Here is a 10,701-nt window from a genome sequence, read left to right as displayed (position 1 = left end):
TCACTTTTTGTGTCACACACGGTGATCTCATTAAAACACTTGTTTTTGAATCCTGCTGTGGATCCTCACACGCCAAGGGTGTGTAAAGCCTTGATATGCGTGTACAGGCCAGTGGTCTGTTAGGAAAATAAGGGTGCATCTATTTGTGTTGCAGATAAAATATTTGCGTAACTGTCCTCATGATAGCACAGGATTCGTAAACATTTGGCCATATTGTTCTGTATTTGGGATAACTACAGTCATCAATTCATCTTTTCTATGCAATATTAAATGTCATCATTTATTTGGGATTCTTGTAGGATCTGGTAAAGGGTTGAAATTGGACCCAGCAGCAGCACACAAACAGAGGAGAAGCTGTTAAATAACCTTCACTGACAACATCCTCACCAGCAGGATGGACGTTAGACAGTTTGGCGGCACACAGGTGGCAGCAAAACAGTCCACATATAAAGTAATGCAAGAACATAATCTTTGCGTCATACACAAAAGGATAAACAGTCCCAAGTAAGGGGAATCAGGCAGAGAGGAGCGAAGCAGGTAGCAGACTGAGATATAGCCAGCCAGAAGGAGAGTTACATTACCAGGGCTGGGAAGGTGCATTTGAGTCAGATAACAGGAAAAACATCTAAAAATGAGTGCTGGAAAGTCAGACATGAGGGAACTAATAATGTGGCAGAGAGTGTGTGTAATGCTGGGGGGTATAACTGGGGAACAGCTGTGTGAGATTGGGCTAATGGCTTTGGAGACAGTGACAGGGGTAACGACTGTCCTGGCGGTGGCAGAGCAGACTGTGATGCATTGCTATACTAATATAGCATATTAGCGCTGTTGAGATACACCCGAGAGGTCAGGGTAGCCTTTTTTAGATCTCAAAGAGGTCAACATCAAACTCATCTGAATTTGACAAATTAAAAGGGTCACAACAAGTGCTGCTTTGGAGTAAACATTGATTACTCCATATGAACACTACAGCGCCACGTCACCTCAACGAAACAATAGAACCTGATGGCTGTTGAAGTTTAATTGCGCTGCCTCCTTTCTTTACTCTTTAATGCATTGCAATCAGATGCTATTATCCCAGTCCAATCAGCGGCTGTCACTGTTGGCTACATCATCTGAAATGAAATGCACAAGTGCAGCGAAATGGTTTCCTGCCACCAGGAAGAAACGCTGCTAATCATTCACAAATACCATCAAATCGGCTCCTGCAGATTGTTCTTGATGGAGCGCTTTAAGATGCCATTTCCTCCGGCGTCATTGCGGGGACGGGCCGGAAAACGTACGGTGGGAGAACATTTTTAAAGTCGGCAGTCAATGATGAGAAGGGCATAACGCCTCAATCAAAGCTCGGATATTCAAAGAAACGCTCCAAAAGGCAGATAAAGGAAAGAGCGAGTGTGGATTTGCTTATTTGAATAGGTCACAGAAAGGATCCCTTTACTGACACAGCTTTTATCTCGCTGGCCATCTCCAGGTTCTATCTGCTGCCTGCAGGTACCAGTGTGGCAACTATGGCGCGCGCTGGCAAACGCTTCAGAGAGTGACATTACATCGCGCCAGGATAAAATAAATAACTAAATAAAAAAGCGACTGCTTTCCAAAACCAAAGCCAGTGAAAATTCAGTATGGAACCACGAACCCAAGAATAACATCGTTATGTTGTCACAAATAGCAGTGGAATCCTGGGTTTCAGCATAGAACGTTTTATTTTCATTTTTTTTCCTGCAGCAATCGATCACCATTCCATTCTTTCACAGTATAAATAACACACACTCAACACACACTGAATACATGTATAATTCTTTAGAATGTCCCTGACACGTTCACCAACTTCAAAAGCATTTGATTAAAAGCGGTTCACATTAGCACTTGACCATCTTTAAAGGTTCTTCATTTGAATCTTAAGCAAAAAAACATTATTTTTTTTCCAGACTCTCAGACTGGAATAATAAACACCATTTTAACAAAACGTCTAGGGGCAGTGTCACAGCAAAATGGAGAATTTAAAGGAAAAAAGAAATAACATTCAAATAAATGGTTCCTGAGACACCACAAAAACATCACAGTGGTAAAAAATATCAAACGCATACTAAATCGTCAACAATAAAAGGATGAACTCTTCAAAACTGTCACTTCTCGGACTCCCTCCATCCTCTTGCATTGCGTCCAAACTTGTAAACAAGTCTGCGTCCATCTACTCGCTCCAGGATTTCTCGCTTGTAGTAATATCTGGAATAGAAGGAAGACTGGAATGTGACCTCGTGACCTCACTTTGTGACCTCACCCAAGACCCAGTTATTGGGTTTCAGCACAATCACACACTTCTGATTGAATCCACACCAAATCTGGTTTGATCAAGGCCTGGCTGCTAATTCTATAACTTGCACAAGGCGGCCAAATCATTTGTTCATTCGATAAGCCCAAACTAGCCTTGACCATACTTCTGTTTTGGAATATCAGATGTGGTGATTTTCCTCTTTTTATTCTGCATCAGTGCCTGCAGCCCACGACACAAGCAAGGCATGCACACGCAAAATGTGGGCGCTATTGAATAACCAGTTTGTCTGGCCAGGAGCCGTTTTCTCAACTGTCAAAACTCAACATTGAAAAAAAACAACAAAAAACACAGTCCCCGAAGGCAGTGGAGTGCTGAGAGATCTATCAAATTTAAAATTACAATGAAGGCAAAATGAATATAGCAGGACTTGAATCTCTCCTTTGGCATCTTCAAAACACATTTATCTAATCGGCTGGGTTCGAAAGTGATGGCAAGGAATAAAACTTTGTCAAAGAGTTTTGACATCCCTCTGCTTTTGTTGTTGCTGTCAGCGGAGGCAGATCCGTCTGGTGCTGCCATCATGCTGCAAATCCTCCGGAGTTAGAGCAGCAAAACGAAAAAAAACAAACAAAAAAAACAACCGCAGGCGCGTCGCGTGGTTTCCACAGGCTCCCTTGACAATGAAATTAAGCTTATTAGATTAGCTCTTTGAGAGCGGAGCGTCACAAAGATGCTCTGAGGAGCAGGTCGCCTCAGTTGATTAACATGAAAGGTGAGATCAGCCGGTTTGGTTTCAGCGTGTTACTCTCTGTGATGTTGTGGGGAAGTATCTGGAGGTGGATTAGCAACAATCTAGCATGAAAGTCTTTGTTATTACAGTTTTATGGCCACGAGGACATCCGAGAGAATGTAGCACCTTCTCACGCTTCCTTGTTCACCTGCCAGCAGACCGTAGTGTGGGCGGAGCTAAAAGATGAACTCCTGGAGTTGCTTTATCTCAGGATAAAGGAAGGGCAACGTCAGGACTCACTACAAATCCTGGATGAGAGAACGTGTGATTGACCCTTAAGCCCTGCCAGTTGTAAACCCCTTTTCCACCAACGCTTTTATTCCCAGGACTTTACCTGTGTAAAAAACAAGTCATGGTAATCTGTGGCGTTTGCATTACAACAGCGTCTGAAAGTTCTTGAAAACCCTCAAAAAAATCCAGGAACCTGAAAAGTCCTACCTTTCACTAGGTGCTCTTTAAGGGGACATTTGAACAGTTTTGTTTTTGGGTACTTTCAATGGAATATTTTAAAATCCTAGGTAAAAGAAAAAAAAAGTTCCTTTTGAACACCTTTCTGTGTGGGGCTAATGTGTAGGGCTTTGGGATTCTGATCCAGTTAATTACCCAAAAGGACATGCTTTTTCTGTAGATTAAGAATATCATTGACCATAATGCACCATCTTAACAACCTCAAACTATCTCTTCTCCTTTAGTTGTGCTTCTTCTGGTGTATTTCAGATTCTAACCGCAGCTTCTTCATCCGACCACCAACAAAACTAGGTTTATCTGCTCCAGCCTCTTGGGAGACATAGCTGGCAATTACCAGGCACTCCTATAGAAACTTTCTGTACATTTGTTTCACATTGAGACGTCAGCATGGAGCAGTAAAATTGGACACAATAGCCTTTAATGGCTGAAGTCTCTACTGAATAATCAACGACACCTTTAAGAGCGTCTCCACTGAAATAAAGACAACAAATCCATCCTGTGTTGATGGTGGGACTGGGAAGTCTGTACCTCATGGCCCGGCTGAGTTTCTCGTACGTCATGCTGCTGTTATTCTTCTTCTTGCCCCATAGCTGTGCCACCGCTTCGGATTTGAGGAAGCGGAAAACCCCCTCTGTCCGATCCTCCCACTTGATCAGCCCCGGATTTCGCTCTGGATTCAGCAGAATGTCTCTAATGAATTCCCACAAGTGGGTCCCCCTTTGATCTGCAGCAGGGAGAGGGAGGATTTACAAGATGGGATATGGAAATCTGAACAGGGATCACAATATTAAAACAGTTTTTTTTTTTACACTACTTACTTTGTTTTTTGACCTGAACAGAATGACGTGTGGGCCTTTTTTCATCTAAACGAGACAAAGTAATTAGCTACACTTTGTAAAATATACATATTTATGTCAAGAAACAAAATGAATTGTTGATTCCTCACCGGCACTGGGCGTGGTTGGAGACGGTCCAATCGGATTAATTAAGGGATCAAAGATTTCTAAAATAAAACATTAGCATTTAATTGATTAAAATGTGATCCATGACCAAACAAAACACTCGCGGAAATAAAGCATTTGATTACGCAGCTTTTTCGGTACCTCCAAGTGGATAGCTGACATCGGGGAAAGGACAAGTGAAGTCCACTGGAAGGCAAAGAAATGAAGATAAGTAGGGGCAGATTTCAACGGGACATGCAGATTATTCCACCAACTGCCAAGAAAAGTTCCCTTCCTCTTACATTCTGATTTGACCTCCAGTTGTCCTACTTCCACATGGTACTGCCCTGCGCGTAAATGAGAAAAGAGCTTTGAATATCAGTACGATTCAGAGAATATTTCAGCATATTTTAATATTCGCCGCTTGTAGCGTTTCGCTTTCAAGTGTAAAAACCCAAAAGTTACCTAACCAGATCCTGACTCTCTCAACCTTCTCTCTGGGTTCAAGAATCTTTTTTAACACTCTAATGCCGGCGGAGATTTGCTACAGACCACGCAGGGATTCTTTTCGCGTTGCTTTATGGCACACGCAGATGAGGTTTTACAGCATTGGGAAACAGGATGGCGCCTTGTTTTTGTTGATGTTGGCATGCTGGAATAGCATTCAAACTGTGGAAATGTAATCACAAAGCCCATCCCCACTGTCACAAACAGCTCTGACAGTTTTACCTCCTTCGGTTTTGTCGTAATTGCCGCGTATTGTAAACCCATGTATCGCAGTTAGGGGGAGCATGCGGCGTGAAGCTGATCGTTTGTCTCAGCAGAACTGCTTATGAACAACAACAGCATTGAGCTCTAGTTGGATTTACACAATTAGTGTGGAACAGAGGTTAAAGGCAGTGAACCCGTGCCATTATTGCTTCAGAATCGTGCTGCACAAGAATTTAAAGCATTTTACTCTTTCGGCATGCTGGAGCTGTTTAACAGCCTTAGCTGGAAGCTGATAAGGTGTAGCCATGGGCTTCTAAACCCCGTATGCTTCAACTCTCAAACTAATTTCAAGTGTTTTAGCCCTTCTGCAGCTTGATTCACAGCTTTGTTCCTCCTCTGGGCTTTGTCAAGAGAACCACTCAAGCAAATTCAAATAACATATCCATCATCTCCCTCTGCTCCTCCACAGATCAGCGAGTCCTTTCAACACTTCAGCAACAACAAAGTCGAACCTTTTAGTATATCTTTTATTTGGAATAAATACCCCCCCGTGAGCAGAAATGAAAACCCACCGCCCCACTTGAGCTCAGTGAGACTCTGGAAGAGGATGGACCCCACGCTGCCGGCAGCACGGACAAAGTCCTGGTGACTCAGGTTGCAGAGCTGATGGCCGTCCATGTCAAAGCTTTGGAAGGGAAAGCTGGAGGTGTCGATCTGGTGCATGTCCAGAACCTGCTGCACCCAATCCCACACCTGGAATTTTGTCCAGAACTGTGGCTGGGATTCACAAGACCACAGGTGGCTGGAATATCCGGACATCACCATTGGACCTGTGCAACATTGTGCGTGAGAACATTTGTTTAAACCATAAATATGCAGCCATATAAATTGCCTCTGTCAAGCTATTTGTCAAATAATTCCTCCACATATAAATTGACTTTGAGAGCCTCGGAGCTCTCTTTCAATCAGGAGTTTAAAAGCCATTCACTGTGGTTGTGGTTATTAACTAAGAAAAAAAATCAATCCAAAAAAAAAAGATTTTCCTGAATTTCCTGAGGCCTATGAGCTATGAGTCAAATAAATCAACAGATTTTTTTCCCCCCCCCAGAAAAAAAAGCCCCTGATGTCAGGGTGGCATAGAAAAGGTCGGCTCACCATCGGGGTATGTATTGGGGGGTCCCCAAGCAGCGGTCAGTGGGTTGTCCAGGGTGCTGAATGGAGTTACACTCATACTGTGGCTTTATTCTCTGCTATACCATGGCCCAGGGCCAAGAGAGGCACGATGAGCTGCATGGATGATTTAAAAAGGCCAAAATGAACGTGAGTGGTTCCACACATCATATAAAACAACATGCATTGGTACTCTGTACTATTAACATAACATTATGATAGAAAATAATTCATATTGCTATTATATTACTCCTAATAAAGGCATTTCCGTGGTCATAAAATTTGGGACAAGCTGGATCATTGAACAGTCAAGAACATGCACAGATGTATAACATTTAGTGAAAAAGAGTTGATTTTTTTCCCTTTTGTATTCTAAACTACCAAATTTAGGTTTTTTTCTTACACCTTAGTGTTGCAAACCTCAGGAGCACAAAGAGATCGTGCAGTGATTATGGGCTGTACATGGGTCAGGCTTTTTTACATTCCGTGTGCTGTTAAATTTCCATTTAATCCATTTGCCCTTTGAGTGATCAGATTTGTTGAAGTAGCTGGAGCTTTATTCTGAGCAGCAGACGTGTACGTTTGGCCGTTGTTTGAATTTCTGTGATGTTTCATGATGTTATCGCCCCGAATGATTTTCATAGCTACAGTCACTTACTTCAGAGGTCACTTCCTCTCATGCTCCATAATTCCAGCTTGTGCTCGAGGTGGAAATGAACACAGAGTTCAGACGTAGGGAAATTTGCCTCCCATGTAAATGTAAATGTTTAGAATTTCAGCAGCTCCTCTCAAGTCAACCACGCAGAAACGCTATATTTGTACTAGCCGATACCGTTTTCACAGTGCACTTTTTGTCTGAATATAAAATAAAGCATTTTGCTTTTAAATCCAGTAATTTAAAAATAGAAGAAAAGAAAACGTTTTCATGGGGTGTTGCTACCATCCTACTAACTCATAACTTCACTTGTTCATTAGAAGATATTCTAGCAACACCTTTGTGGTGAGTTATAAACAAGTATGAGATCAGACCCATGCTTACTTAAACAGCGAATACCATGCTGCCATGCAAACATGTCTGCTACATGGAGGCAGGCTGTCTTATCTACTTCAAGATCGGCAGAATGGCCCATTTACCACCTGGAAGCCCTGAATGAGATTTTGGGACAGATGTTTCTACTACACTTGCTCCCAAGCAGGTTTTCAATTCACAATACTGCAAATAGTTGTGCATCTGATAACTTATGGTGTAAGAAAACCAGACACTTACAATTGCATGTCCCATAGCTAATAGTTAGGCTTGACTCTTCTTGGTAGATTAATGGCTTTTATACACCTTAGCGTCTCCCACATGAGTTAACCGAAACTAGAACAACACATTCCAACCCCTGGTGTTCACTGACTCTCTGACACAGGACACCCTTGCTGCCTGGGCATGTTACAGTCATAAACACGTTATCATTATATTCATCAATGCCGTTGTGTAATTTTTAGGAAATATCATAAAATACTTTGATACAAGCTAAAACAATGCTTGAAACTCGAGAAGCTAAACTACGATATAATTGAGTCCGACTTTACTTGAGTTTGGGTGCTCGTGACCAGTATGGCACCTACCAGGTCAGGAGAAGGGTGTCCAATCAGAGCAGATTGAACCAGCAAAGATCATCCCAGCACTCTTTTCTCTATTGCGAGATGAGTCCCTTTATCCAAAATCTGTCACCTAACAGCCCTCCCCATAAAAAAGAAAACCGGCAACTACAGCAAACCCACATGCACAATAGGTTCTCTTGTCTCCCAGGGACTATTTTATCCTGCCAACTTCCTGAACCTGCTACGATCGCCTACCAGAGTTATACTAGGTATGCATTTGCATAATACACACCCACACTACCAAACACAACTTTTGGATTCCCCTTTGGCACTCTTCCCTCTCTCTTTCTCTTTACGCACACACACACATACACACACGCTTGCCAGCTCAAGCACAGAAACACACAGCGGTGAAGAGACACAAATGAGGGATCAAATGTGCTGTGAGATTACGTAATTTTCTGTAGTTCATCGAGACGAGCGATGATCTGAGGTCAGACACAGAGAAGCTCGCTTTAGTTGTCTTTTTGGGAATCGGAGAAAATTGGAGCACTTCTGATCACAATTTAGGCCAAGCTTAAATCAGCCCCAGATACGCGGGGGCCACGAACGACCACGTCCTGTCACAATCCTCCTTAACTTTGATTGGCTCTTCAAATGCCGGCTCGTGGGGGGGACTCGAGAGCGACAGGCGACTGGCATTTCGTTATGCATCCCACAAATCCCAGTGAGCATAGCACAACAGAACATAAGGGAATCAAGAGTGACTTTATGATTTGTGACTTCTTTGACGGTCCTGTAGATGCCGAGTTATTTTCCTGTCAGGTATCGTGGATTCTGTGACATTCACAAAACACAGTGTGTCTGAACAGAACATGCCCATCAAAATCAGAACCAAACAACACCGCATTGATTCAAGCAATATAAAGGAAGGAGTAAATGTATTCAAAGCAGTTTTAGCAATTCTCTGTTTTTGCAAGTCCCAAATGGCAAATAGAGGGAGTTATAGTCTATTTTTGCTTGATGCCAATTAAGTCTCGGACATAATGTAACATTATCGATCCGAGAGCTTTATCTGATCTGTAGCCTTGTGCCGCTGAAATACCTCAGGAGACCAGAGGCACTAACAGCATCACGCTGATAACTGCGGAGACTGAGCAGGGCTGAACTGTATAATAGCTGAGGGAGGCAGATGACTGTCAGAAAGTATGTCAGGTTTCTCTCAAAGTGGTTCAGAGGTTTCCGCGGAGAGAGACGAGAGGCAGAGCTGAACAAATAAGATTAAGTAGTGACTTATTGTCTTCAAACTCCAGTTAACTGTTACAGTGCTGTGGTTGCATTCATGTGTGTGTGGGGGGGTGTTCCTGTTTTTGTACATAATTGGGACCAAAGTAGGAAATTTACTTTCCAAGTGAGGACATTGAGGAAGTTTGGAAAATTTGGCTGTTGAAGGGATAATACTTGGCTTTTAAGGTTGAAAGTTAGAATTGGGTTTAAGTGAGATTTAGGGTCGAGATGGGGCTATGTTTAGGATAAGGGGCTGGGGAATGTCCTATGCTTATGAAAGTCCTTTCACAGATGGAAGTACTAGTTTGTGTGTGTCTTTTTATTTTCTGCTCATCCTCAAAGGTAATTCTTTGTTAGCGCCACTATTCCTGACAGTTCCCAACATCTCTCCATACAGGGCAGATCGACGCACAGCCCTGATGATAAAACCTGCCATTCCTTGTCTCCCTGACCCCCTCCTCTCCACTGTGGATTAGAGATGTGTTGCCTCAGGCCCTCCCTGCATCCCATCGGCAGCCTATTTTTAACACAGGTGCTATTTTCTTCTGCACCTTTCCTCAACACACTCCTCTCCATCTTTAAAGGGTAAAGGGCCCCTGGGGTGTAATTTGAGACCTAAGCCGAATTTGGCGGGAACGCGTGACCACACTGTGTTGCCGGAAGATTAATATGCCCATCAGCAGTGAAGTAAAGTCAAACAATTCTCATTACGCCGAATGGTTCGGCCCGATTCTTTTCCTGTTCTTTGTCTGCCACATTTTCTCTGTGTGTCGTGGGGAGAGCAGCTTTCGGCATCTCATTTCATGGATCTTCGTTCCGCTTTTCCAGGGTGGATCTGGGTCGGCCTATGCAAAAGTCCACTGGGGGGTGGGGGGGTGCGAGCAAATGGGAGAGACAGAGAGGGGGAGATCAAAGTCTGTCACACAAACTCCAGTCTGTGAATCAGTCTTCCGTCATCACAAGAGACAGCGAAGAAATCCTCCCAGACACAAGAGGATGTCGTCCAAATGCTGCCATTACAGAATGTGTCATTTATTTTTAAATAGATGAGCAAAGGCTCATGTCATCCTCCCGTAACAGAATGCTACTGACCCAACCCCTCATCCCCCCCTTCACAAAAGAGGTTTAGAACCTGCTTAATATTTCTGTGAAACATTAATACCTTTATTGAGGTCAAAAGTTCCCATTTGACAGGAGAGGCTGTCATAGCTGTCAGTCCTGTGAAACAGACAGGATGGGTGGGGTGCATGTGTGTGGGGGGGTTGCCCGCTCTAATGAGCAGGAACTTATTAGAGGGAGAATGTCTATTACTGTCCCGCTTGGCTCCCCTCTTTCATTAGCTGCTTATCACACCCGTCCGTGTCTTCTTTAATACTTCACATTTTGATAGGCATATGATCCGGGGGTGGGGGGAGGGGTGGGGGTAAAACGCATCATTCTATTACTGTCAATTACTGCTACAAATG

The 10,701-nt window shown here is 43.3% G+C and overlaps 1 protein-coding gene across 3 annotated transcripts; it reads right to left on the bottom strand.

The window, feature by feature from the left end:
* Positions 1-1,687: 1,687 nt before the first annotated feature.
* On the bottom strand, positions 1,688-8,227 carry ehf (ets homologous factor). 3 transcript variants are annotated; one of them, XM_057052772.1, is made up of 10 exons: positions 7,973-8,195; positions 7,626-7,784; positions 6,344-6,475; positions 5,761-6,018; positions 4,780-4,824; positions 4,640-4,684; positions 4,483-4,539; positions 4,355-4,399; positions 4,065-4,260; positions 1,688-2,229 (listed from the first exon to the last, which is right to left on the bottom strand). In XM_057052772.1, exons 3-10 carry the CDS (start codon positions 6,417-6,419, stop codon positions 2,130-2,132), a joined length of 822 nt encoding a protein of 273 aa, XP_056908752.1. In that variant the 5' UTR covers positions 6,420-6,475; positions 7,626-7,784; positions 7,973-8,195; the 3' UTR covers positions 1,688-2,129. The 3 variants fall into 3 exon arrangements, with proteins under 3 accessions (XP_056908752.1, XP_056908753.1, XP_056908751.1); XM_057052773.1 differs by lacking the exon at positions 7,626-7,784 and adding an exon at positions 7,017-7,059; XM_057052771.1 differs by lacking the exon at positions 7,626-7,784 and having other exon boundaries at positions 7,973-8,227.
* Positions 8,228-10,701: the final 2,474 nt, after the last annotated feature.

The sequence above is a fragment of the Takifugu flavidus genome, chromosome 13 (genome assembly GCF_003711565.1).
Source record: "Takifugu flavidus isolate HTHZ2018 chromosome 13, ASM371156v2, whole genome shotgun sequence".
NCBI classification, from domain to species: Eukaryota; Metazoa; Chordata; class Actinopteri; order Tetraodontiformes; family Tetraodontidae; genus Takifugu; species Takifugu flavidus.
Note: the sequence above shows the minus strand (reverse complement) of the source record. Positions and strands in the feature narration are given on the sequence as shown.

Coding starts and splice junctions, on each gene's coding strand:
- ehf (XM_057052771.1), bottom strand. CDS start 6,419: ATGAGTGTAACTCCATTCAGCACCCTGGACAACCCACTGACCGCTGCT. Junction 4,400..4,482: donor TCCAACCACGCCCAGTGCCG/GTGAGGAATCAA, acceptor TGTCTCGTTTAG/ATGAAAAAAGGCCCACACGT. Junction 2,230..4,064: donor AAACTCAGCCGGGCCATGAG/GTACAGACTTCC, acceptor CTTCTATTCCAG/ATATTACTACAAGCGAGAAA.